Source organism: Hemiscyllium ocellatum, chromosome 50 (assembly GCF_020745735.1).
Source record: "Hemiscyllium ocellatum isolate sHemOce1 chromosome 50, sHemOce1.pat.X.cur, whole genome shotgun sequence".
Lineage (NCBI taxonomy): Eukaryota > Metazoa > Chordata > Chondrichthyes > Orectolobiformes > Hemiscylliidae > Hemiscyllium > Hemiscyllium ocellatum.
In genome coordinates, this window is record NC_083450.1 from 7,847,131 (window position 1) to 7,872,281 (window position 25,151).

Below are 25,151 nucleotides of genomic sequence, written 5' to 3' on the forward strand. Positions count from 1 at the left end.
CGGGTGCTGTTTGAATACTCCCTGTAGACCGGACGCTGTTTGAATACAGTCGGGAGACTGGGCGCTGTTTGAATACTCTCTGTAGACCGGGCACTGTTTGAATACTCCCTGTAGACCGGGCGCTGTTTGAATACTCTCTGTAGACCGGGTGCTGTTTGAATACTCTCTGTAGACCAGGCGCTGTTTGAATACACTCTGTAGACCGGGCGCTGTTTGAATACTCCCTGTAGACCGGACGCTGTTTGAATACAGTCGGGAGACCGGGCGCTGTTTGAATACTCTCTGTAGACCTGGTGCTGTTTGAATACTCCCTGTAGACCGGGCGCTGTTTGAATACTCTCTGTAGACCGGTCACTGTTTGAATACTCTCTGGAAACCGGGCGCTGTGTGAATACTCCCTGTAGACCGGGCGCTGTTTGAATACTCTCTGCAGACCGGGCGCTGTTTGAGTACTCCCCGTAGACCGGTCGCTGTTTGCATACTCCCTGTAGACCGGATGCTGTTTGAATACTCTCTGTAGACCGGGCGCTGTTTGAAGACTCCCTGTAGACCGGGCGCTTGTTAAATACTCTCTGTAGACTGGGCGATATTTGAATACTCTCTGTAGACCGGGCGCTGTTTGAATACTCCCTGTAGACCGGGCCCTGTTTGAAAACTCTCTTTAGACCGGGTACTGTTTGAATACATTCTGTAGACTGGACACTGTTTGAATACTCTCTGTAGACCGGGTGCTGTTTGAATACTCTCTGTAGACCGGGTGCTGTTTGAATACACTCTGTAGACCGGGTGCTGTTTGAATACTCTCTTCAGACCGGGTGCTGTTTGAATACACTCTGTAGACCGGGCACTGTTTGAATACTCTCTGGAAACCGGGCGCTGTGTGAATACTCCCTGTAGACCGGGCGCTGTTTGAATACTCTCTGCAGACCGGGCGCTGTTTGAGTACTCCCCGTAGACCGGTCGCTGTTTGCATACTCCCTGTAGACCGGATGCTGTTTGAATACTCCCTGTAGACCGGGCGCTGTTTGAATACTCTCTGCAGACCGGGCGCTGTTTGAGTACTCCCCGTAGACCGGTCGCTGTTTGCATACTCCCTGTAGACCGGATGCTGTTTGAATACTCTCTGTAGACCGGGCGCTGTTTGAAGACTCCCTGTAGACCGGGCGCTTGTTAAATACTCTCTGTAGACTGGGCGATGTTTGAATACTCTCTGTAGACCGGGCGCTGTTTGAATACTCCCTGTAGACCGGGCCCTGTTTGAATACTCTCTTTAGACCGGGTACTGTTTGAATACACTCTGTAGACTGGACACTGTTTGAATACTCCCTGTAGACCGGGTACTGTTTGAATACTCTCTTTAGACCGGGTGCTGTTTGAATACACTCTGTAGTCCGGGCGCTGTGTGAATACTCCCTGTAGACCGGGCGCTGTTTGAATACACTCTGTAGACCGGGCGCTGTTTGAATACTCCCTGTAGACCGGGCGCTGTTTGAATACTCTCTGTAGACGGGGCGCTGTGTGAATACTCCCTGTAGACCGGGCGCTATTTGAATTCGCTCTGTAGACCGGGCGCTGTTTGAATACTCTCTGTTGACCGGGCGCTGTTTGTATACACTCTGTAGACCGGGCGCTGTTTGAATACTCTCTGAAGACCGGACCCTGTTTGAATACTCCCTGTAGACCGGGCGCTGTTTGAAGACTCCCTGTAGACCGGGCGCTTGTTAAATACTCTCTGTAGACCGGGCGATGTTTGAAAACTCTCTGTAGACCGGGCCCTGTTTGAATACTGTCTGTAGACCGGGCGCTGTTTGAATATTCCCTGTAGACCGGGCACTGTTTGAATACTCCCTGTAGACCGGGGGCTGTTTGAATACTCTCTGTAGACCGGGCGCTGTTTGAATACTCCTTGTAGACCGGGTGCTGTTTGAATACTCTCTGTAGACCGGGTGCTGTTTGAATACTCCATGTAGACCGGGCACTGTTTGAATATTCCCTGTAGACCGGGCACTGTTTGAATACTCCCTGTAGACCGGGCGCTGTTTGAATACTCTCTGTAGACCGGGCGCTGTTTGAATACTCCCTGTAGACCGGGTGCTGTTTGAATACTCTCTGTAGACCGGGCGCTGTTTGAATACACTCTGTAGACCGGGTGCTGTTTGAATACTCCCTGTAGACCGGACGCTGTTTGAATACAGTCGGGAGACCGGGCGCTGTTTGAATACTCTCTGTAGACCGGGCACTGTTTGAATACTCCCTGTAGACCGGGCGCTGTTTGAATACTCTCTGTAGACCGGGTACTGTGTGAATACTCTCTGTAGACCGGGCGCTGTTTGAATACACTCTGTAGACTGGGCACTGTTTGAATACTCCCTGTAGACCGCGCGCTGTTTGAATACTCTCTGTAGACCGGGCGCTGTTTGAATACACTCTGTAGACAGGGCACTCGTTGAATACACTCTGGAGACCGGGCGCTGTGTGAATACTGCCTGTAGACCGGGCGCTGTTTGAAGACTCCCTGTAGACCGGACGCTGTTTGAATACTCCCTGTAGACCGGGCCCTGTTTGAATACTCTCTGTAGACCGGGCGCTGTTTGAATACTCTCTGTAGACCGGGCGCTGTTTGAATACTCCCTGTAGACCGGGCGCTGTTTGAATACTCCCTGTAGACCGGGCGCTGTTTGAATACACTCTGTAGACCGGGCACTGTTTGAATATTCCCTGTAGACCGGGCACTGTTTGAATACTCCCTGTAGACCGGGGCTGTTTGAATACTCTCTGTAGACCGGGCGCTGTTTGAATACTCCCTGTAGACCGGGTGCTGTTTGAATACTCTCTGTAGACCGGGCGCTGTTTGAATACTCCATGTAGACCGGGCACTGTTTGAATATTCCCTGTAGACCGGGCACTGTTTGAATACTCCCTGTAGACCGGGCGCTGTTTGAATACTCTCTGTAGACCGGGCGCTGTTTGAATACTCCCTGTAGACCGGGTGCTGTTTGAATACTCTCTGTAGACCGGGCGCTGTTTGAATACACTCTGTAGACCGGGTGCTGTTTGAATACTCCCTGTAGACCGGACGCTGTTTGAATACAGTCGGGAGACCGGTCGCTGTTTGAATACTCTCTGTAGACCGGGCACTGTTTGAATACTCCCTGTAGACCGGGCGCTGTTTGAATACTCTCTGTAGACCGGGCGCTGTTTGAATACTCTCTGTAGACCGGGTGCTGTTTGAATACTCTCTGTAGACCGGACGCTGTTTGAATACAGTCGGGAGACCGGTCGCTGTTTGAATACTCTCTGTAGACCGGGCACTGTTTGAATACTCCCTGTAGACCGGGCGCTGTTTGAATACTCTCTGTAGACCGGGCGCTGTTTGAATACTCTCTGTAGACCGGGTGCTGTTTGAATACTCTCTGTAGACCAGGCGCTGTTTGAATACACTCTGTAGACCGGGCGCTGTTTGAATACTCCCTGTAGACCGGACGCTGTTTGAATACAGTCGGGAGACCGGGCGCTGTTTGAATACTCTCTGTAGACCGGGTGCTGTTTGAATACTCCCTGTAGACCGGGCGCTGTTTGAATACTCTCTGTAGACCGGTCACTGTTTGAATACTCTCTGGAAACCGGGCGCTGTGTGAATACTCCCTGTAGACCGGGCGCTGTTTGAATACTCTCTGCAGACCGGGCACTGTTTGAATACTCTCTGTAGACCGGGCTCTGTTTGAATACTCCCCGTAGACCGGTCGCTGTTTGCATACTCCCTGTAGACCGGATGCTGTTTGAATACTTCCTGTAGACCGGGCGCTGTTTGAATACTCTCTGCAGACCGGGCGCTGTTTGAGTACTCCCCGTAGACCGGTCGCTGTTTGCATACTCCCTGTAGACCGGATGTTGTTTGAATACTCTCTGTAGACCGGGCGTTGTTTGAAGACTCCCTGTAGACCGGGCGCTTGTTAAATACTCTCTGTAGACTGGGCGATGTTTGAATACTCTCTGTAGACCGGGCACTCGTTGAATACACTCTGTAGACCGGGCGCTGTTTGAATACTCCCTGTAGACCGGGCCCTGTTTGAATACTCTCTTTAGACCGGGTGCTGTTTGAATACTCCCTGTAGACCGGGCGCTGTTTGAATACACTCTGTAGACCGGGCGCTGTTTGAATACACCCTGTAGACTGGGCGCTGTTTGAATACTCTCTGTAGACTGGACACTGTTTGAATACTCTCTGTAGACCGGGTACTGTTTGAATACTCTCTTTAGACCGGGCGCTGTTTGAATACACTCTGTAGACCGGGCGCTGTTTGAATACACCCTGTAGACAGGGCACTCGTTGAATACACTCTGTAGACAGGGCGCTGTTTGAATACTCCCTGTGGACCGGGCCCTGTTTGAATACTCTCTTTAGACTGGGCACTGTTTGAATACTCTCTGTAGACTGGGCACTGTTTGAATACTCTCTGTAGACCGGGTACTGTTTGAATACTCTCTGTAGACCGGGCGCTGTTTGAATACACCCTGTAGACCGGGTGCTGTTTGAATACTCTCTGTAGACCGGGTACTGTTTGAATACTCTCTGTAGACCGGGCGCTGTTTGAATACACCCTGTAGACCGGGTGCTGTTTGAATCCTCTCGGTAGACCGGGCGCTGTTTGAATACACTCTGTAGACAGGGCACTCGTTGAATACACTCTGTAGACAGGGCGCTGTTTGAATACTCCCTGTAGACCGGGCCCTGTTTGAATACTCTCTTTAGACTGGGCACTGTTTGAATACTCTCTGTAGACCGGGTACTGTTTGAATACTCTCTGTAGACCGGGCGCTGTTTGAATACACCCTGTAGACCGGGTGCTGTTTGAATACTCTCTGTAGACCGGGTACTGTTTGAATACTCTCTTTAGACCGGGTGCTGTTCGAATACACTCTGTAGACCGGGCGCTGTTTGAATACACTCTGTAGACCGGGCGCTGTTTGAATACTCCCTGTAGACCAGGCGCTGTTTGAAAACTCCATGTAGACCGGGCGCTGTTTGAATACTCCCTGTAGACCGTACGCTCTTTAATATTCTCTATAGACTGGGCGCGGTTTGAATACTCCCTGTAGACCGGGCGCTGTTTGAATACACTCTGTAGACCGGGCGCTGTTTGAATACTCTCTGTAGACCGGGCGCTGTTTGAATAGTCTCTGTAGACCGGGTGCTATTTGAATACACTCTCTAGACCGGGCGCTGTTTGAATACACTCTGTCGACTGGGCACTGTTTGAATACTCCCTGTAGACCGGGCGCTGTTTGAATACACTCTGTAGACAGGGCGATGTTTGAATACACTCTGTAGACAGGGCACTCGTTGAATACACTCTGGAGACCGGGCGCTGTGTGAATACTGCCTGTAGACCGGACGCTGTTTGAATACTCCCTGTAGACCGGGCCCAGTTTGAATACTCTCTGTAGACCGGGCGCTGTTTGAATACTCTCTGTAGACCGGGCGCTGTTTGAATACTCTCTGTAGACCGGGCACTGTTTGAATACACTCTCTAGACCGGGCGCTGTTTGAATACTCCCTGTAGACCGGGCGCTGTTTGAATACACTCTGTAGACCGGGCACTGTTTGAATATTCCCTGTAGACCGGGCGCTGTTTGAATACTCTCTGTAGACCGGGCGCTGTTTGAATACTCCCTGTAGACCGTGCGCTGTTTGAATACTCTCTGTAGACCGGGCGCTGTTTGAATACTCCCTGTAGACCGGGCGCTGTTTGAATACTCTCTGTAGACCGGGCGCTGTTTGAATACTCCCTGTAGACCGGGTGCTGTTTGAATACTCTCTGTAGACCGGGCGCTGTTTGAATACTCCATGTAGACCGGGCACTGTTTGAATATTCCCTGTAAACCGGGCGCTCTGTGAATACTCCCTGTAGACCGGGTGCTGTTTGAATACTCCCTGTAGACCGGGCGCTGTTTGAATACTCTCTGTAGACCGGTCACAGTTTGAATACTCTCTGTAAACCGGGCGCTGTGTGAATACTTCCTGTAGACCGGGCGCTGTTTGAATACTCTCTGCAGACCGGGCGCTGTTTGAGTACTCCCCGTAGACCGGTCGCTGTTTGCATACTCCCTGTAGACCGGATCCTGTTTGAATACTCCCTGTAGACCGGGCGCTGTTTGAATACGCTCTGTAGACCGGGCGCTGTTTGAATACTCCCTGTAGACCGGGTGCTTGTTAAATACTCTCTGTAGACTGGGCGAGGTTTGAATACTCTCTGTAGACCGGGCGCTGTTTGAATACACTCTGTAGACAGGGCACTCGTTGAATACACTCTGTAGACCGGGCGCTGTTTGAATACTCGCTGTAGACCGGGCCCTGTTTGAATACTCTCTTTAGACCGGGCGCTGTTTGAATACTCTCTTTAGACCGGGTTCTGATTGAATACTCCCTGTAGACCGGGCGCTGTTTGAATACTCTCTGTAGACCGGGCGCTGTTTGAATACTCTCTGTAGTCCGGGTACTGTTTGAATACACTCTGTTGACCGGGCGCTGTTTGAATACACTCTTTAGACAGGGCGCTCGTTGAATACACTCTGTAGACCGGGTGCTGTTTGAATACTCTCTGTAGACAGGGCGCTCGTTGAATACACTCTGTAGACCGGGCGCTGTTTGAATACTCTCTGTAGACAGGGCGCTCGTTGAATACACTCTGTAGACCGGGCGCTGTTTGAATACTCTCTGTAGACCGGGCGCTGTGTGAATATTCCCTGTAGACCGGGCCCTGTTTGAATACTCTCTGTAGACCGGGCGCTGTGTGAATACTCTCTGTAGACCGGGCGCTGTGTGAATACTCTCTGCAGACCGGGCCCTGTTTGAATACTCCCTGTAGACCGGGCGCTGTTTGAATATTCTCTGTAGACCGGGCCCTGTTTGAATACTCCCTGTAGACCGGGCGCTGTTTGAATATTCTCTGTAGACCGGGCCCTGTTTGAATACACTCTGTAGACCGGGTGCTGTTTGAATACTCCCTGTAGACCGGGTGCTGTTTGAATATTCTCTGTAGACCGGGCCCTCTTTGAATACACTCTGTAGACCGGGCCCTGTTTGAATACTCCCTGTAGACCGGGCGCTGTTTGAATATTCTCTGTAGTCCGGGCCCTGTTTGAATACACTCTGTAGACCGGGTGCTGTTTGAATACTCTCTGTAGACCGGGCGCTGTTTGAATACACTCTGTAGACCGGGCGCTGTTTGAATACTCTCTGTAGACCGGGCGCTGTTTGAATACACTCTGTAGACCGGGCGCTGTTTGAATACTCCCTGTAGACCGGGCGCTGTTTGAATACACTCTGCAGACCGGGTGCTGTTTGAATATTCTCTGTAGACCGGGTGCTGATTGAATACACTCTGTAGACAGGGCGCTCGTTGAATACACTCTGTAGACCGGGCGCTGTTTGAATACTCTCTGTAGACCGGGTGCTGTTTGAATACTTTCTGTAGACCGGGCGCGGTTTGAATACACGCTGTAGACCGGGCGCTGTTTGAATACTCCCTGTAGACCGGGCGCTGTTTGAATACACTCTGTAGACCGGGCGCTGTTTGAATACTCTCTGTAGTCCGGGTACTGTTTGAATACACTCTGTTGACCGGGCGCTGTTTGAATACACTCTTTAGACAGGGCGCTCGTTGAATACACTCTGTAGACCGGGTGCTGTTTGAATACTCTCTGTAGACAGGGCGCTCGTTGAATACACTCTGTAGACCGGGCGCTGTTTGAATACTCTCTGTAGACAGGGCACTCGTTGAATACACTCTGTAGACCGGGCGCTGTTTGAATACTCTCTGTAGACCGGGCGCTGTGTGAATACTCTCTGTAGACCGGGCGCTGTGTGAATATTCCCTGTAGACCGGGCCCTGTTTGAATACTCTCTGTAGACCGGGCCCTGTTTGAATACTCCCTGTAGACCGGGCGCTGTTTGAATACTCCCTGTAGACCGGGCGCTGTTTGAATATTCTCTGTAGACCGGGCCCTGTTTGAATACTCCCTGTAGACCGGGCGCTGTTTGAATATTCTCTGTAGACCGGGCCCTGTTTGAATACACTCTGTAGACCGGGTGCTGTTTGAATACTCCCTGTAGACCGGGTGCTGTTTGAATATTCTCTGTAGACCGGGCCCTGTTTGAATACACTCTGTAGACCGGGCCCTGTTTGAATACTCCCTGTAGACCGGGCGCTGTTTGAATATTCTCTGTAGTCCGGGCCCTGTTTGAATACACTCTGTAGACCGGGTGCTGTTTGAATACTCTCTGTAGACCGGGCGCTGTTTGAATACACTCTGTAGACCGGGCGCTGTTTGAATACTCTCTGTAGACCGGGCGCTGTTTGAATACACTCTGTAGACCGGGCGCTGTTTGAATACACTCTCTCAACCGGGCGCTGTTTGAATACTCCCTGTAGACATGGCGCTGTTTGAATACTCCCTGTAGACCGGGCGCTGTTTGAATACTCTCGGTAGACCGGGCGCTGTTTGAATACACTCTGCAGACCGGGCGCTGTTTGAATACTCTCGGTAGTCCGGGCACTGTTTGAATACTCTCTGTAGACCGGGCGATGTTTGAATACTCTCTGTAGACCGGGCGCTGTTTGAATACTCCCTGTAGACCGGGCGCTGTTTGAATACTCTCTGTAGACCGGGCGCTGTTTGAATACACTCGCTAGAACGGGCGCTGTTTGAGTACTCCATGTAGACCAGGCGCTGTTTGAATACTCTCTGTTGACTGGGCGCTGTTTGAATACTCCCTGTAGACCAGGCGCTGTTTGAATACTCCCTGTAGACCGGACGCTGTTTGAATACACTCTGTAGACCGGGCGCTGGTTGAATACTCTCGGTAGACCGGGCACTGTTTGAATACTCCCTGTAGACCGGGCGCTGTTTGAATACTCCCTGTAGACCGGGCGCTGTTTGAATACACCCTGTAGACCGGGCGCTGTTTGAATACTCTCTGTAGACCGGGCGCTGTTTGAATACTCCCTGTAGACCGGGCGCTGTTTGAATACTCCCTGTAGACCGGGCGCTGTTTGAATACTCTCTGTAGACCGGGAACTGTGTGAATACACTCTCTAGACCGGGCGGTCTTTGAATAGACTCTGTAGACCGGGCGCTGTTTGAATACTCTCTGTAGACCGGGTGCTGATTGAATACTCTCTGTAGACCGGGCGCTGTTTGAATACTCTCTGTAGACCGGGAGCTGTGTGAATACACTCTCTAGACCGGGCGGTCTTTGAATAGACTCTGTAGACCGGGCGCTGTTTGAATACTCTCTGTAGACCGGGCGCTCGTTGAATACACTCTGTAGACCGGGTGCTGTTTGAATACTCTCTGTAGACAGGGCGCTCGTTGAATACACTCTGTAGACCGGGCGCTGTTTGAATACTCTCTGTAGACAGGGCGCTCGTTGAATACACTCTGTAGACCGGGCGCTGTTTGAATACTCTCTGTAGACCGGGCGCTGTGTGAATACTCTCTGTAGACCGGGCGCTGTGTGAATATTCCCTGTAGACCGGGCCCTGTTTGAATACACTCTGTAGACCGGGCGCTGTTTGAATACACTCTGTACACCGGGCCCTGTTTGAATACTCCCTGTAGACCGGGCCCTGTTTGAATACTCCCTGTAGACCGGGCGCTGTTTGAATATTCTCTGTAGACCGGGCGCTGTTTGAATATTCTCTGTAGACCGGGCGCTGTTTGAATACACTCGGTAGACCGGGTGCTGTTTGAATACTCTCCGTAGACCGGGCGCTGTTTGAATACACTCTGTAGACCGGGCGCTGTTTGAATACACTCGGTAGACCGGGCGCTGTTTGAATACTCCCTGTAGACCGGGCGCTGTTTGAATACACTCTGTAGACCGGGTGCTGTTTGAATACTCCCTGTAGACCGGACGCTGTTTGAATACACTCTGTAGACCGGGCACTGTTTGAATACTCTCTGTAGACCGGGCGCTGTTTGAATACTCCCTGTAGACCGGGCGCTGTTTGAATTCTCCCTGTAGACCGGGCGCTGTTTGATTTCTCCCTGTAGACCGGGCGATGTTTGAATACTCCCTGTAGACCGGGCGCTGTTTGAATACTCCCTGTAGACCGGGCGCTGTTTGAATACACTGTCTAGACTGGGCGCTGTTTGAATACGCTCGGTAGACGGGGCTCTGTGTGAATACTCCCTGTAGACTGGGCACTGTTTGAATTCTCCCTGTAGACCGGGCGCTGTTTGAGTACTCCCTGTAGACCGGGTGCTGTTTGAATACACTCGGTAGACCGGGCGCTGTTTGAATACTCTCTGTAGACCGGGCGCTGTTTGAATACTCCCTGTAGACCGGGCGCTGTTTGAATTCTCCCTGTAGACCGGGCGCTGTTTGAATACTCTCTGTAGACCGGGCGCTGTGTGAATACTCTCTGTAGACCCGGGCGCTGTTTGAGTACACTCGGTAGACCGGGCGCTGTTTGAATACTCCCTGTAGACCGGGCGCTGTTTGAATACACTCGGTAGACCGGGTGCTGTTTGAATACTCCCTGTAGACCGGGCGCTGTTTGAATACACTCTCTCGACCGGGCGCTGTTTGAATACTCTCGGTAGTCCGGGCGCTGTTTGAATACTCTCTGTAGACCGGGCGCTGTTTGAATTCTCCCTGTAGACCGGGCGATGTTTGAATACTCTCTGTAGTCCGGGCGCTGTTTGAATACTCCCTGTAGACCGGGCGCTGTTTGAATATGCTCGGTAGACGGGGCTTTGTGTGAATACTCCCTGTAGACCGGGCGCTATTTGAATTCGCTTTGTAGACCGGGCGCTGTTTGAATACTCCCTGTAGACCGGGCGGTCTTTGAATAGACTCTGTAGACCGGGCGCTGTTTGAATACTCCCTGTAGACCGGGCGCTATTTGAATACTCTCTGTAGACCGGGCGCTGTGTGAATACTCCCCGTAGACCGGGCGCTGTTTGAATACTCCCTGTAGACCGGGCGCTGTTTGAATACTCTCTGTAGACTGGGCGCTGTTTGAATACACTCGCTAGAACGGGCGCTGTTTGAATACTCCATGTAGACCGGGCGCTGTTTGAATACTCTCTGTTGACTGGGCGCTGTTTGAATACTCCCTGTAGACCGGGCACTGTTTGAATACTCCCTGTAGACCGGACGCTGTTTGAATACACTCTGTAGACCGGGCGCTGGTTGAATACTCTCGGTAGACCGGGCACTGTTTGAATACTCTCTGTAGACCGGGCGCTGTTTGAATACTCCCTGTAGACCGGGCGCTGTTTGAATACACTCTGTAGACCGGGCGCTGTTTGAATACTCCCTGTAGACCGGGCGCTGTTTGAATACTCTCTGTAGACCGGGAGCTGTGTGAATACACTCTCTAGACCGGGCGGTCTTTGAATAGACTCTATAGACCGGGCGCTGTTTGAATTCTCCCTGTAGACCGGGCGCTGGTTGAATACTCTCGGTAGACCGGGCACTGTTTGAATACTCTCTGTAGACCGGGTGCTGTTTGAATACTCTCTGTAGACCGGGTGCTGTTTGAATACTCTCTGTAGACCGGGCGCTGTTTGAATACTCCCTGTAGACCGGGCGCTGTTTGAATTCTCCCTGTAGACCGGGTACTGTTTGAATACTCCCTGTAGACCGGGCGCTGTTTGAATACTCTCTGTGGACTGGGCGCTGTTTGAATACACTCGCTAGAACGGGCGATGTTTGAATACTCCATGTAGACCGGGCGCTGTTTGAATACTCTCTGTTGACTGGGCGCTGTTTGAATACTCCCTGTAGACCGGGCGCTGTTTGAATACTCCCTGTAGACCGGGCGCTGTTTGAATACTCCATGTAGACCGGGCGCTGTTTGAATACTCTCTGTAGACCGGGCGCTGTTTGAATACACTCTGTAGACCGGACGCTGTTTGAATACAGTCTGTAGACCGGGCGCTGGTTGAATACTCCCTGTAGACCGGGTGTTGTTTGAATACATTCGGTAGACCGGGTGCTGTTTGAATACTCCCTGTAGACCGGGTGCTGTTTGAATACACTCTCTCGACCAGGCACTGTTTGAATACTCCCTGTAGACCGGGCGCTGTTTGAATACTCTCTGTAGACCGGGCGCTGTTTGAATACACTCTGTAGACCGGGCGCTGTTTGAATACTCTCTGTAGACCGGGCGCTGTTTGAATACACTCGGTAGACCGGGCGCTGTTTGAATACTCTCTGTAGACCGGGCGCTGTTTGAATACACTCGGTAGACCGGGTGCTGTTTGAATACTCCCTGTAGACCGGGTGCTGTTTGAATACTCTCTGTAGACCGGGCGCTGTTTGAATACTCCCTGTAGACCGGGTGCTGTTTGAGTACACTCGGTAGACCGGGTGCTGTTTGAATACTCCCTGTAGACCGGGTGCTGTTTGAATACACTCGGTAGACCGGGTGCTGTTTGAATACTCCCTGTAGACCGGGCGCTGTTTGAATACACTCTCTCGACCGGGCGCTGTTTGAATACTCTCGGTAGTCCGGGCGCTGTTTGAATACTCCCTGTAGACCGGGCGCTGTTTGAATTCTCCCTGTAGACCGGGTGCTGTTTGAATACCCTCGGTAGACCGGGTGCTGTTTGAATACTCCCTGTAGACCGGGCGCTGTTTGAATACACTCTCTCGACCGGGCGCTGTTTGAATACTCTCGGTAGTCCGGGCGCTGTTTGAATACTCCCTGTAGACCGGGCGCTGTTTGAATTCTCCCTGTAGACCGGGCGATGTTTGAATACTCTCTGTAGACCGGGCGCTGTTTGAATACTCCCTGTAGACCGGGCGCTGTTTGAATACGCTCGGTAGACGGGGCTTTGTGTGAATACTCCCTGTAGACCGGGCGCTATTTGAATTCGCTTTGTAGACCGGGCGCTGTTTGAATACTCCCTGTAGACCGGGCGCTATTTGAATACTCTCTGTAGACCGGGCGCTGTGTGAATACTCCCCATAGACCGGGCGCTGTTTGAATACTCCCTGTAGACCGGGCGCTGTTTGAATACTCTCTGTAGACTGGGCGCTGTTTGAATACACTCGCTAGAACGGGCGCTGTTTGAATACTCCATGTAGACCGGGCGCTGCTTGAATACTCTCTGTTGACTGGGCGCTGTTTGAATACTCCCTGTAGACCGGGCGCTGTTTGAATACTCCCTGTAGACCGGACGCTGTTTGAATACACTCAGTAGACCGGGCGCTGGTTGAATACTCTCGGTAGACCGGGCACTGTTTGAATACTCTTTGTAGACCGGGCGCTGTTTGAATACTCCCTGTAGACCGGGCGCTGTTTGAATACACTCTGTAGACCGGGCGCTGTTTGAATACTCTCTGTAGACCGGGCGCTGTTTGAATACACTCTGTAGACCGGGCGCTGTTTGAATAATCTCTGTAGACCGGGCGCTGTTTGAATACTCCCTGTAGACCGGGCGCTGTTTGAATACACTCTGTAGACCGGGCGCTGTTTGAATTCTCCCTGTAGACCGGGCGCTGTTTGAATACACTCTGTAGACCGGGAGCTGTGTGAATACACTCTCTAGACCGGGCGGTCTTTGAATAGACTCTGTAGACCGGGCGCTGTTTGAATTCTCCCTGTAGACCGGGCGCTGGTTGAATACTCTCGGTAGACCGGGTACTGTTTTAATACTCTCTGTAGACCGGGCACTGTTTGAATACACTCTGTAGACCGGGCGCTGTTTGAATACTCTCTGTAGACCGGGAGCTGTGTGAATACACTCTCTCGACCGGGCACTGTTTGAATACTCTCTGTAGACCGGGCGCTGTTTGAATACTCTCTGTAGACCGGGCACTGTTTGAATACTCCCTGTAGACCGGCCGCTGTTTGAATACTCCCTGTAGACCGGCCGCTGTTTGAATAATCTCTGTAGACCGGCCGCTGTTTGAATACTCCCTGTAGACCGGGTGCTGTTTGAATACTCTCTGTCGACCGGGCGCTGTTTGAATACTCTCTGTAGACCGGGCGCTGTTTGAATACTCTCTGTCGACCGGGCGCTGTTTGAATACTCTCTGTAGACCGGGCGCTGTTTGAATACTCCCTGTAGACCGGGCGCTGTTTGAATACTCTCTGTAGACCGGGCGCTGTGTGAATACTCTCTGTAGACCCGGGCGCTGTTTGAGTACACTCGGTAGACCGGGCGCTGTTTGAATACTCCCTGTAGACCGGGCGCTGTTTGAATACACTCGGTAGACCGGGTGCTGTTTGAATACTCCCTGTAGACCGGGCGCTGTTTGAATACACTCTCTCGACCGGGCGCTGTTTGAATACTCTCGGTAGTCCGGGCGCTGTTTGAATACTCTCTGTAGACCGGGCGCTGTTTGAATTCTCCCTGTAGACCGGGCGATGTTTGAATACTCTCTGTAGTCCGGGCGCTGTTTGAATACTCCCTGTAGACCGGGCGCTGTTTGAATATGCTCGGTAGACGGGGCTTTGTGTGAATACTCCCTGTAGACCGGGCGCTATTTGAATTCGCTTTGTAGACCGGGCGCTGTTTGAATACTCCCTGTAGACCGGGCGGTCTTTGAATAGACTCTGTAGACCGGGCGCTGTTTGAATACTCCCTGTAGACCGGGCGCTATTTGAATACTCTCTGTAGACCGGGCGCTGTGTGAATACTCCCCGTAGACCGGGCGCTGTTTGAATACTCCCTGTAGACCGGGCGCTGTTTGAATACTCTCTGTAGACTGGGCGCTGTTTGAATACACTCGCTAGAACGGGCGCTGTTTGAATACTCCATGTAGACCGGGCGCTGTTTGAATACTCTCTGTTGACTGGGCGCTGTTTGAATACTCCCTGTAGACCGGGCACTGTTTGAATACTCCCTGTAGACCGGACGCTGTTTGAATACACTCTGTAGACCGGGCGCTGGTTGAATACTCTCGGTAGACCGGGCACTGTTTGAATACTCTCTGTAGACCGGGCGCTGTTTGAATACTCCCTGTAGACCGGGCGCTGTTTGAATACACTCTGTAGACCGGGCGCTGTTTGAATACTCCCTGTAGACCGTGCGCTGTTTGAATACTCTCTGTAGACCGGGAGCTGTGTGAATACACTCTCTAGACCGGGCGGTCTTTGAATAGACTCTATAGACCGGGCGCTGTTTGAATTCTCCCTGTAGACCGGGCGCTGGTTGAATACTCTCGGTAGACCGGGCACTGTTTGAATACTCTCTGTAGACCGGGCACTGTTTGAATACTCTCTGTAGACCGGGTGCTGTTTGAATACTCTCTGTAGACCGGGAGCTGTTTGAATACTCCCTGTAGACCGGCCGCTGTTTGAATACTCCCTGTAGACCGGCCGCTGTTTGAATAATCTCTGTAGACCGGGCGCTGTTTGAATACTCCCTGTAGACCGGGCGCTGTTTGAATAATCTCTGTAGACCGGGCGCTGTTTGAATACTCCCTGTAGACCGGGCGCTGTTTGAATACTCCCTGTAGACCGGGCGCTGTTTGAATACTCTCTGTAGACCGGGAGCTGTGTGAATACACTCTCTAGACCGGGCGGTCTTTGAATAGACTCTAAAGACCGGGCGCTGTTTGAATTCTCCCTGTAGACCGGGCGCTGGTTGAATACTCTCTGTAGACCGGGCACTGTTTGAATACTCTCTGTAGACCGGGCACTGTTTGAATACTCTCTGTAGACCGGGTGCTGTTTGAATACTCTCTGTAGACCGGGAGCTGTTTGAATACTCCCTGTAGACCGGCCGCTGTTTGAATACTCCCTGTAGACCGGCCGCTGTTTGAATACTCTCTGTAGACCGGGTGCTGTTTGAATACTCTCTGTAGACCGGGCGCTGTTTGAATACTCCCTGTAGACCGGGCGCTGTGTGAATACACTCTGTAGACCGGGCGCTGTTTGAATACACTCTGTAGACCGGGCGCTGTTTGAATACACTCTGTAGACCGGGAGCTGTGTGAATACACTCTGTAGACCGGGTGCTGTTTGAATTCTCCCTGTAGACCGGGCGCTGGTTGAATACTCTCGGTAGACCGGGCACTGTGTGAATACACTCTCTAGACCGGGCACTGTTTGAATACTCTCTGTAGACCGGGCGCTGTTTGAATACTCTCTGTCGACCGGGCGCTGTTTGAATACTGCCTGTAGACCGGGCGCTGTTTGAATACACTCTGTAGTCCGGGCTCTGTTTGAATACTCCCTGTAGACCGGGCGCTGTTTGAATACTGTCTGTAGACCGGGCGCTGTTTGAAAACTCCCTGTAGACCGGGCTCTGTTTGAATACTCCCTGTAGACCGGGCGCTGTTTGAATACTCTCTGTAGACCGGGCTCTGTTTGAATACTCCCTGTAGACCGGGCGCTGTTTGAATACTCTCTGTAGACCGGGCGCTGTTTGAATACTCTCGGTAGACCGGGCGCTGTTTGAATACTCTCTGTAGACCGGGTGCTGTTTGAATACTCTCGGTAGACCGGGCGCTGTTTGAATACTCTCTGTAGACCGGGCGCTGTTTGAATACTCTCGGTAGACCGGGCGCTGTTTGAATACTCCCTGTAGACCGGGCTCTGTTTGAATACTCCCTGTAGACCGGGCGCTGTTTGAATACTCTCTGTAGACCGGGCTCTGTTTGAATACTCCCTGTAGACCGGGCGCTGTTTGAATACTCTCTGTAGACCGGGCGCTGTTTGAATACTCTCGGTAGACCGGGCGCTGTTTGAATACTCTCTGTAGACCGGGTGCTGTTTGAATACTCTCGGTAGACCGGGCGCTGTTTGAATACTCTCTGTAGACCGGGCGCTGTTTGAATACTCTCGGTAGACCGGGCGCTGTTTGAATACTCTCTGTAGACCGGGTGCTGTTTGAATACTCTCGGTAGACCGGGCGCTGTTTGAATACTCTCTGTAGACCGGGCGCTGTTTGAATACTCTCGGTAGACCGGGCGCTGTTTGAATACTCTCGGTAGACCGGGCGCTGTTTGAATACTCCCTGTAGACCGGGCTCTGTTTGAATACTCCCTGTAGACCGGGCGCTGTTTGAATACTCTCTGTAGACCGGGCGCTGTTTGAATACTCCCTGTAGACCGGGCGCTGTTTGAATACTCTCTGTAGACCGGGCGCTGTTTGAATACTCTCGGTAGACCGGGCGCTGTTTGAATACTCTCTGTCGACCGGGTGCTGTTTGAATACTCTCGGTAGACCGGGCGCTGTTTGAATACTCTCTGTAGACCGGGCGCTGTTTGAATACTCTCGGTAGACCGGGCGCTGTTTGAATACTCTCTGTAGACCGGGCGCTGTTTGAATACTCCCTGTAGACCGGGCGCTGTGTGAATACTCCCTGTAGACCGGGCACTGTGTGAATACTCTCTGTAGACCGGGCGCTGTTTGAATACACTCTGTAGACCGGGCGCTGTTTGAATACTCCCTGTAGACCGGGCGCTGTTTGAATACTCTCTGTAGACCGGGCGCTGTGTGAATACTCTCTGTAGACCGGGTGCTGTTTGAATACTCTCTGTAGACCGGGCGCTGTTTGAATACTCTCTGTAGACCGGGCGCTGTGTGAATACTCTCTGTAGACCGGGCGCTGTTTGAATACTCTCTGTAGACCGGGCGCTGTTTGAATACACTCGGTAGACCGGGCGCTGTTTGAATACACTCTGTAGACTGGGCGCTGTTTGAATACTCTCTGTAGACCGGGCGCTGTTTGAATACTCCCTGTAGACCGGGCGCTGTGTGAATACTCCCTGTAGACCGGGCGCTGTGTGAATACTCCCTGTAGACCGGGCGCTGTTTGAATAGACTTTGTAGACCGGGCGCTGTTTGAATACTCTCTGTAGAATGGGCGCTGTGTAAATTCTCTCTGTAGACCGGGTGCTGTTTGAATACTCTCTGTAGACCGGGCGCTGTTTGAATACTCTCTGTACACCGGGTGCTGTTTGAATACTCCCTGTAGACCGGGTGCTGTTTGAATACTCCCTGTAGATCGGGCGCTGTTTGAATACTCTCTGTAGACCGGAAGCTGTTTGAATACACCCTGTAGACCAAGTGCTATTTGAATACTCCCTGTAGACCGGGCGCTGTTTGAATACTCTCTGTAGACCAAGTGCTATTTGACTACTCCCTGTAGACCGGGCGCTGTTTGAATACTCCCTGTAGACCAAGTGCTATTTGAATACTCCCCGTAGACCGGGCGCTGTTTGAATGCTCCCTGTAGACTGGGCGCTGTTTGAATACTCCCTGTAGACCAAGTGCTATTTGAATACTCTCTGTAGACCGTGCAATGTTTGAATACTCCCTGTAGACAGGGCGCTCTTTGAATACTCCCCGTAGACCGGGCACTATTTGAATACTCTCTGTTGACCGGGCGTTGTTTGAATACTCCCTGTAGACTGGGCGCTGTTTGAATACTCCCTGTAGACTGGAAGCTGTTTGAATACACTCTGCAGATCGGGCGCTGTTTGAATACTCTCTGTAGACTGGGCACTGTTTGAATACTCCCTGTAGACCGGGCGCTGTTTGAATACTCTCTGTAGACTGGGCACTGTTTGAATACTCCCTGCAGACCGGGTGCTGTTTGAATACTCCCTGTAGACTGGGCACTGTTTGAATACTCCCTGTAGCCCGGGCGCTGTTTGAATACTCCCTGTAGCCCGGGCGCTGTTTGAATACTCCCTGTAGACCGGGTGCTGTTTGAATACACTCTCTAGACCGGGTGCTGTTTGAATAGTCCCTGTAGACCGGGTGCTGTTTGAATCGACTCTGTGACTCCGCTCCCCCTGTATATGTCCCGCACACCCCCCTCTATCCTCCCCAACCCCCCTCTGCCCACCCACACCCCATGCGATGACAGAATGCCAGATGGCCCCTGTTGGTCATGCGATGAGGGGTGAGCGAGTGATGGGCAGTGCGCCTACCTGGGACTGACCACGTCCTGGGGCACTTGGAACCACTCCAGGAGTTTGGTCTCCAGCCCCACCCCGACCTTGACCAGGTAAGAGGTCGGGTCGACTGAGCACGCCCAGTAGTGCCTGCCCTGGGTCAGCGCCACGTCGCCAACCACCAGGTCAATGCACAAGTGGCAGCTGGTCATGATCTGCTCCGCTGCAAAGAGCATGGGGAGACCGGCAACGCTACGGACGGCCTGTTGGTCCTTGCTGACGACGAGGCGGTCTCTGCTATAGCCCCATTTGTTGTCCAGGAGGAAGTGGAGGACTGGAGAATGGAGGGCGACAATGAGGGGTGGAGGATGATGGGAAATGTCAGGGGTGGGGGGATCAGGGGAGGGAGGTGCACAACACACGCACACACCAAATAAAAACACGACAACAGAACGGGAACCAACGAGAGAGAGAGAGAGTGCGTGTTGACCGAAGGAAATCGCGTCAGAAAAGATGGCGGGAGTGTTAAATATTTGATGGCAGACAATGAAACGGAGGCAGAGAGAAAGAGAGAGAGAGAGAGAAAGAAGCAGTCAGAAAATCAGTTGCCATTCCAATCATCTTTCAGTGGGGGTGGGAGGGAGTGGGGGGTTGGGGGGTGGCGGCGTTGTGGGGTCAGCTTCCTCACCTCCCAGCGGCCTCCTCTCCAATTCAGTCAAGATCGTGCTCAGACTCGTCAACCGGTGGTGGGCGGCCATTTTGAGGCGGGCGGCCATTTTGCGAAGGGCGGCCATTTTGGGAAAGGCGGGTGGGGGTGGGGAGGTGGGATGGCTTTGGGAAGGGCTGTCATTTTGAGACCATTGTGGCCATTGGGTGAAAGGGAGCACCGTGCAGAGAGCAACCATTTCGCGAAAGGCAGCCATTTTGGGGAAGGGCTGTCATTCACGGGTCGGCAATGGCCTTGTGGTGTTATCGCTAGATTTTTAATCCAGAGACCCACGTAATGTTCTGCAGGCCCAGCCAGCACTGCCCTCATCCCGTGAATATATTTTTTAAAACGTTCCCTGAGTTTGTGATGGTGGCCATTGGGTGAAAGGGAGCATTGTGCACAGGGCAGCCATTTTGGGAAGGGTAGCCATTTTGTGAAGGGTGGGGTAGGCCTTGCAATGGACGGTCCCTGTTCCTCCCACGCGTGCTGCATTTTGTGCTGGCAGCTGTTGGGTAGAGGGCGGCCATTTTTAGGGAGGTGGCCATGCTGAGAGGAGCGCCATTTTAAGATTGGTGGCCGTTCTGAAAGGGGCGGCCATTTTAAGGTTGGTGGCCATTCTGAAAGGGGCGGCCATTTTAAGGTTGGTGGCCGTTCTGAGAGGGGCGGCCATTTTAAGATTGGTGGCCGTTCTGAGAGGGGCGGCCATTTTGCGACGGACAGCTCCCGCCAATTGGTCCCTCTCCAAGTACCCCCTTCTCTTCACACATCACTGCCCCCCCTCCCCATCCCTGCTCCACTCCCCCCCCACCCCCTCACCCCACAACAACCAAGCCCCCAACTTCCACAGAAACAATACCCAAAAGCCCTCGCTCTCTCTAACTCGCCTCCCATCATCCACCCGCGAGATAACACCAGAAAAAAATGGCGTCGACATGCAAAAGGAGTTTTTTTATTTGTTCGTTCACGGAAATTTATAGGAAGGATGAGAAAGCTTTGGGAAGGGATGTAGGGAACGTCTTATGAGGAAAGGCTGAGGGACTGGAGGCTGTTTTTGTTAGAGGTGACTTAACTGAGACACAGAAAATAATGAGAGAGTTAGACAGGGTGGACAGTTAGAGCCTTTCTCACAAGATGGTGATGGCTAGCACGAGGGGACATAGCTTTAAATTGAGGGGTGGTAGATACAGGACGGACGTCAGAGGTAGCTTCTTTACACAGAGAGTAGTAGGGGGCGTGGAACGCACTGCCTACAACAGGAGTAGACTTGCAAACTTTAAGGGCATTTAAATGGGCATTGGGGAGGCAAACGGATGAGAATGGAATAGTGTGGGTGAGATGGGCTTCAGATTGGTCCCACAGGTCAGCACGACATCAAGGGCCGAAGGGCCTGTACTGCTCTGGAATGTTCTATGTGTTCTATCAATGAGGGGGTGGTCTGGCTGGGCCAGTGGTTATGACCCAACCCTAATTGCCCGGTGGGGGGGCAGTGAAGAGTCAAACACATAGGTCTGAGTCATGTGTAGGCCTCACCAGGCAAAGGAGGGCAGTTTCCATCCCTGAGGGACATTAGTGAACCAGATGGGTTTTGCCAATGATTGATAAAGGAATAAAAGGTCATAATTAGACTCTTAAGTCCGGGTTTTTTTTGGATTGAATTCAAAAGTCTCCCCCCCGCCCCCCGACCTTCAAAATCAGTCAGGCATGACAATAGGCTGCCCTGCAAAAATGGCCGAAGATGCGACGTGAGGACAAAGTGAGGGGGCGGCACGGTGGCTCAGCGGTTAGCACCGCTGCCTCACGGCTCCAGGATCCCAGGTTCGATTCCAGCCTCGGGGGGGTGACTGACTGCGCGGAGTTTGCACATTCTCCCCGTGTCTGTGTGAGTTTCGTCCCACAGTGCCCAGGGATGTGCAGGTTAGGGTGGATTGGCCATGCTATATTGCCCCATAGTGCCCAGGGATGTACAGGTTAGGGTGGATTGGCCATACTATATTGCCCCATAGTGCCCAGGGATGTGCAGGTTAGGGTGGATTGGCCATGCTAAATTACCCATAGTGCCCAGGGATGTGCAGGTTAGTGTGGGTTGGCCATGCTAAATTACCCATAGTGCCCAGGGATGTACAGGTTAGGGTGGGTTGGCCATGCTAAATTGTCCCCTAGTGCCCAGGGATGTACATGTCAGGTACATTAGTCAGCGTAATAGGGTCGGGGTTGGGATATTCTTTGGAGGATCGTTGCGGACTTGTGGGGCCGAAGGGCCTGTTTCCACATTGTTAGGATTGTATGAAAATGTCAAGGGTCCTCCCATCCTGCCCACTGTGCCCCCTCACACCTCAACCCCCCACAGGGTATATGGCACCGTCCACAGATAAATACATGTTCGGCAAACACGTGACTGGCAAGACAGGCCCCCACACCCCACACCCCAAAGGCAGCCATTTTGTGAAGGGGAACCATTTTGTATTTTCATGCGCCGGACAGTCAAAATGTGAGGTGGGGAGACAGGGAGAGAAAAATGGGAGAATAGGGAGTCACAGAGCGTTGAGAAACTGTCCCTGGTGAGGCGCCCGGGATTGACAAGGGGCAGAGAAATAAAAAAAGGCCTCAGGCCTACTTCAACAGCAGCTGCCTTGGCTCATTTGCAATTGCGGCCTACTTTTTCTGATGAAGCCTGCTACTCGTGGTGAGGGGCTTGGGGTTTCCGCAGGGTTTAACCCCCAGGCCCCTTTCATCATGGAGAGCCCGGGGTTCCCACACAATGCAGTAGCATCTCAAACAGACCTCAACATTCGATAACCAGCAAGCCGGACAGTGTAGAGGGAGCTTTACTCTGTATGTAACCCCGTGCTGTCCCTGTCCCTGGGATGGGGGGGGGTGACAGTGTAGAGGGAGCTTTACTCTGTATCTAACCCCGTGCTGTCCCTGTCCCTGGGATGGGGGACAGTGTAGAGGGAGCTTTACTCTGTATCTAACCCCGTGCTGTCCCTGTCCCTGGGATGGGGGGCACAATGTAGAGGGAGCTTTACTCTGTATCTACAGAGCCGCCAGTTGAAATGTTGACCCGTGTGCCAGTAGGGGCGTTGGCGGAGGGTGAGGCGAGTGGTCTTACCGGGAGCGGGAGGGCTGCGGAGGTAGATTTCCTCGCTGTACTCCCCGTAACCTGCCTTGTTGAACCCGCGCACCCTCAGCGCGTAGACGCGGTCCAACTCCAGGCAGCCCACGGCCGTGCCGGTGCCCTGCACCTCCTCGATCCTGTGCCAGCGCGGCAGGCCCTTGGGTGGGTGCTCGGCATGGCGGTATCCCACCTCGTAGTGCCAGGCCTCGGCAGATTCCTCCGGCAGCCGCCAGCAGAGGTAGATCTGGTCGTAGGCGTAGGTGCGCTGGGTATCAATGACCGGGGCGTCGGGCACTGCCAGACAGAGAGAGAGAGAGGCGGGGTGTGGGCGTCAGTACAACAACAACCACCAGCACCACAAACACACCGGCGCCAGTCCCGTCACCCGCCAGACCCCGGGCCCACCCACTCCTTCCATGTCGCGTGCTTGACGAACATCATGGGCCATATATCTCGGCACGTTTATGCGACTCCATCTCCAGGCGCCGCAGGATTACACTCTACCCCAGGTGAGGATATCTCTCTCCCCCCACCACCTCACCCCACCCTTTCTTGGAGGGCCATCCCCTCGCCCTCAGTACCCTCCTGCCCGTTTGCGAAGCTGTCATTACAGCAACTTTATGGAGCTCAGACACATCCGGCTGCTCCCTCCTAAAGCTGGGCTTCAGCTCGGAGTCTCCGCCCACAGGCTGAAGGTGTCATCGGGGGGGCGGAGCCAACTGAGCACTAACATTAATCCCTTCAGAGCCACTTGCCCTCTGCAACACCCATCTTTCACTCTCTCATTCAGTCACACACACTCTCTCTCTCACACGCACACTCTCTCTCTCTCACACGCACACTCTCTCTCTCACACACACACACCCTCTCTCTCTCACACACACACCCTCTCTCTCTCTCACACACACACACACACACACACACACACACACACACACTCTCTGACACACACACACTCTCTGACACACACACTGTCATACACATTCTCTCTCTCTCACGCTCTCTCACAGATGCACTTTCTCTCACACACACACACACACTCTCTCTCTCTCACACATGCTCTCTCTCTCTGACACACACTCTTATATGCACAAACACTCTGTGACACACACACACACTCTCATACAAATACACAGTCTCACACATACACGTCTTTCACTCACACACACACAATCTCTCGGACACACACACACTTTCTCTCTCACACCTTTTGTCTCTCTCTCTCTCTCTCTCTCACATACATACACGCACACTCTACCTGTCTCTCACACACTTTCTCTTTCTCACAGACACACACACAGACACACTCAATCTCGGACACACACACACTTTCTCTCTCACACCCTTTGTCTCTCTCACTCTCACACACACGCACGCACACAGACACACACTCTCTATCTCTTTCTCTCACTCTCTCTCACGTTCGAATTTTGAAACTGTATTCAGGTTCTCGTCAGCCCACAGCTGGAATACTGTGAACAGTTTTGGGGGGGCTGTATCTAAGATAGACTGAGCATCAGAACAACTCTGGAGAAGGTCACTCAGCTGATCCCGGGGGACGGAGGGGACAGTCTGCTGAGGGAGAGGCCTGAGGCCTATGGTTAGTGAACAAGAGGGGACCTTATTGAAGATTCTCAGGTGGACAGGGGCAGGGAGGAGATGTGGAGAGGGTGTTCCTCCCTTGTTTGCGTGGGAGAGTCTAGGCCCAGAGGGGGCATAACCTCAGAGGAAGGAGTCTCCCATTGAAGAGGATCATTCCTGCTCTTTCTGAGGGGAGCGAATCTGTAGAATTCATTACACAGAGGCTGGATCATCGAGGATATTCGAGGCTGAGACAGAGTTTTAATCAGGGAGAGGAAAGAGGGGAGCTGTGCGAGATCAGATCAGCCATCAAATGGTGGGTGGGCCGAAAGGCCTACATTAGTTCTTACGTCTAATGGTGCTACATGTGATGGGCTGAAGGCCCAAATTCTGTCCTGCGTCTCAGGATGTAGGTGCAGAGTGCAGGCTTCCTCCTCCATCCAGGCCCGGGCCTGGATCTAGGCCTGGTCCACCTTCGGCTACCTTAGCCCACTCCTGCCCCCACCAGCCCACAAACCCCCTCCCCCCCCATTTCCCCCACCCCGTCGCGTCAGTAAAACCGCTCATCAGCCACCTCGGTCAGTCCCATCCCCGCCCCCCCCCCCCACCCAAACCCGCTCCCAGAAGTCGAGAGAACGCGGTGAGGCCTATTACGTAGGCCCGAAGCCTACCCGGAGTTGTTCGCTGACCTGTGGCGAACTGCAGGTTACTGAGCAGACTCAGTTCGCTGGCAATGTCCAGCTGGAAGTGGTCGAAGGACGAATCGGCCACCGGGGAGAAGTTTTGTAAGGATTCCGTGGCTTTGACTAGCCTGAGGAACAGAGCAACACATTAAATCATGGAGGGAGCTCGTCCTAAAGACAGCTACATAC

The 25,151-nt window shown here is 52.7% G+C and overlaps 1 protein-coding gene across 1 annotated transcript in view; it reads right to left on the reverse strand.

Moving 5' to 3' along the window:
• Window positions 1-25,151, reverse strand: part of trim46a (tripartite motif containing 46a) — a 70,042-nt gene that overhangs the window by 34,041 nt on the left and 10,850 nt on the right. Inside the window, exons 6-8 of the mRNA XM_060820656.1 lie at window positions 24,969-25,090; window positions 22,693-22,992; window positions 18,911-19,208 (exon numbers count right to left, since the gene is read on the reverse strand). Coding sequence (XP_060676639.1) covers window positions 18,911-19,208; window positions 22,693-22,992; window positions 24,969-25,090 — 720 coding nt within the window. The remainder of the gene's footprint in view (window positions 1-18,910; window positions 19,209-22,692; window positions 22,993-24,968; window positions 25,091-25,151) is intronic.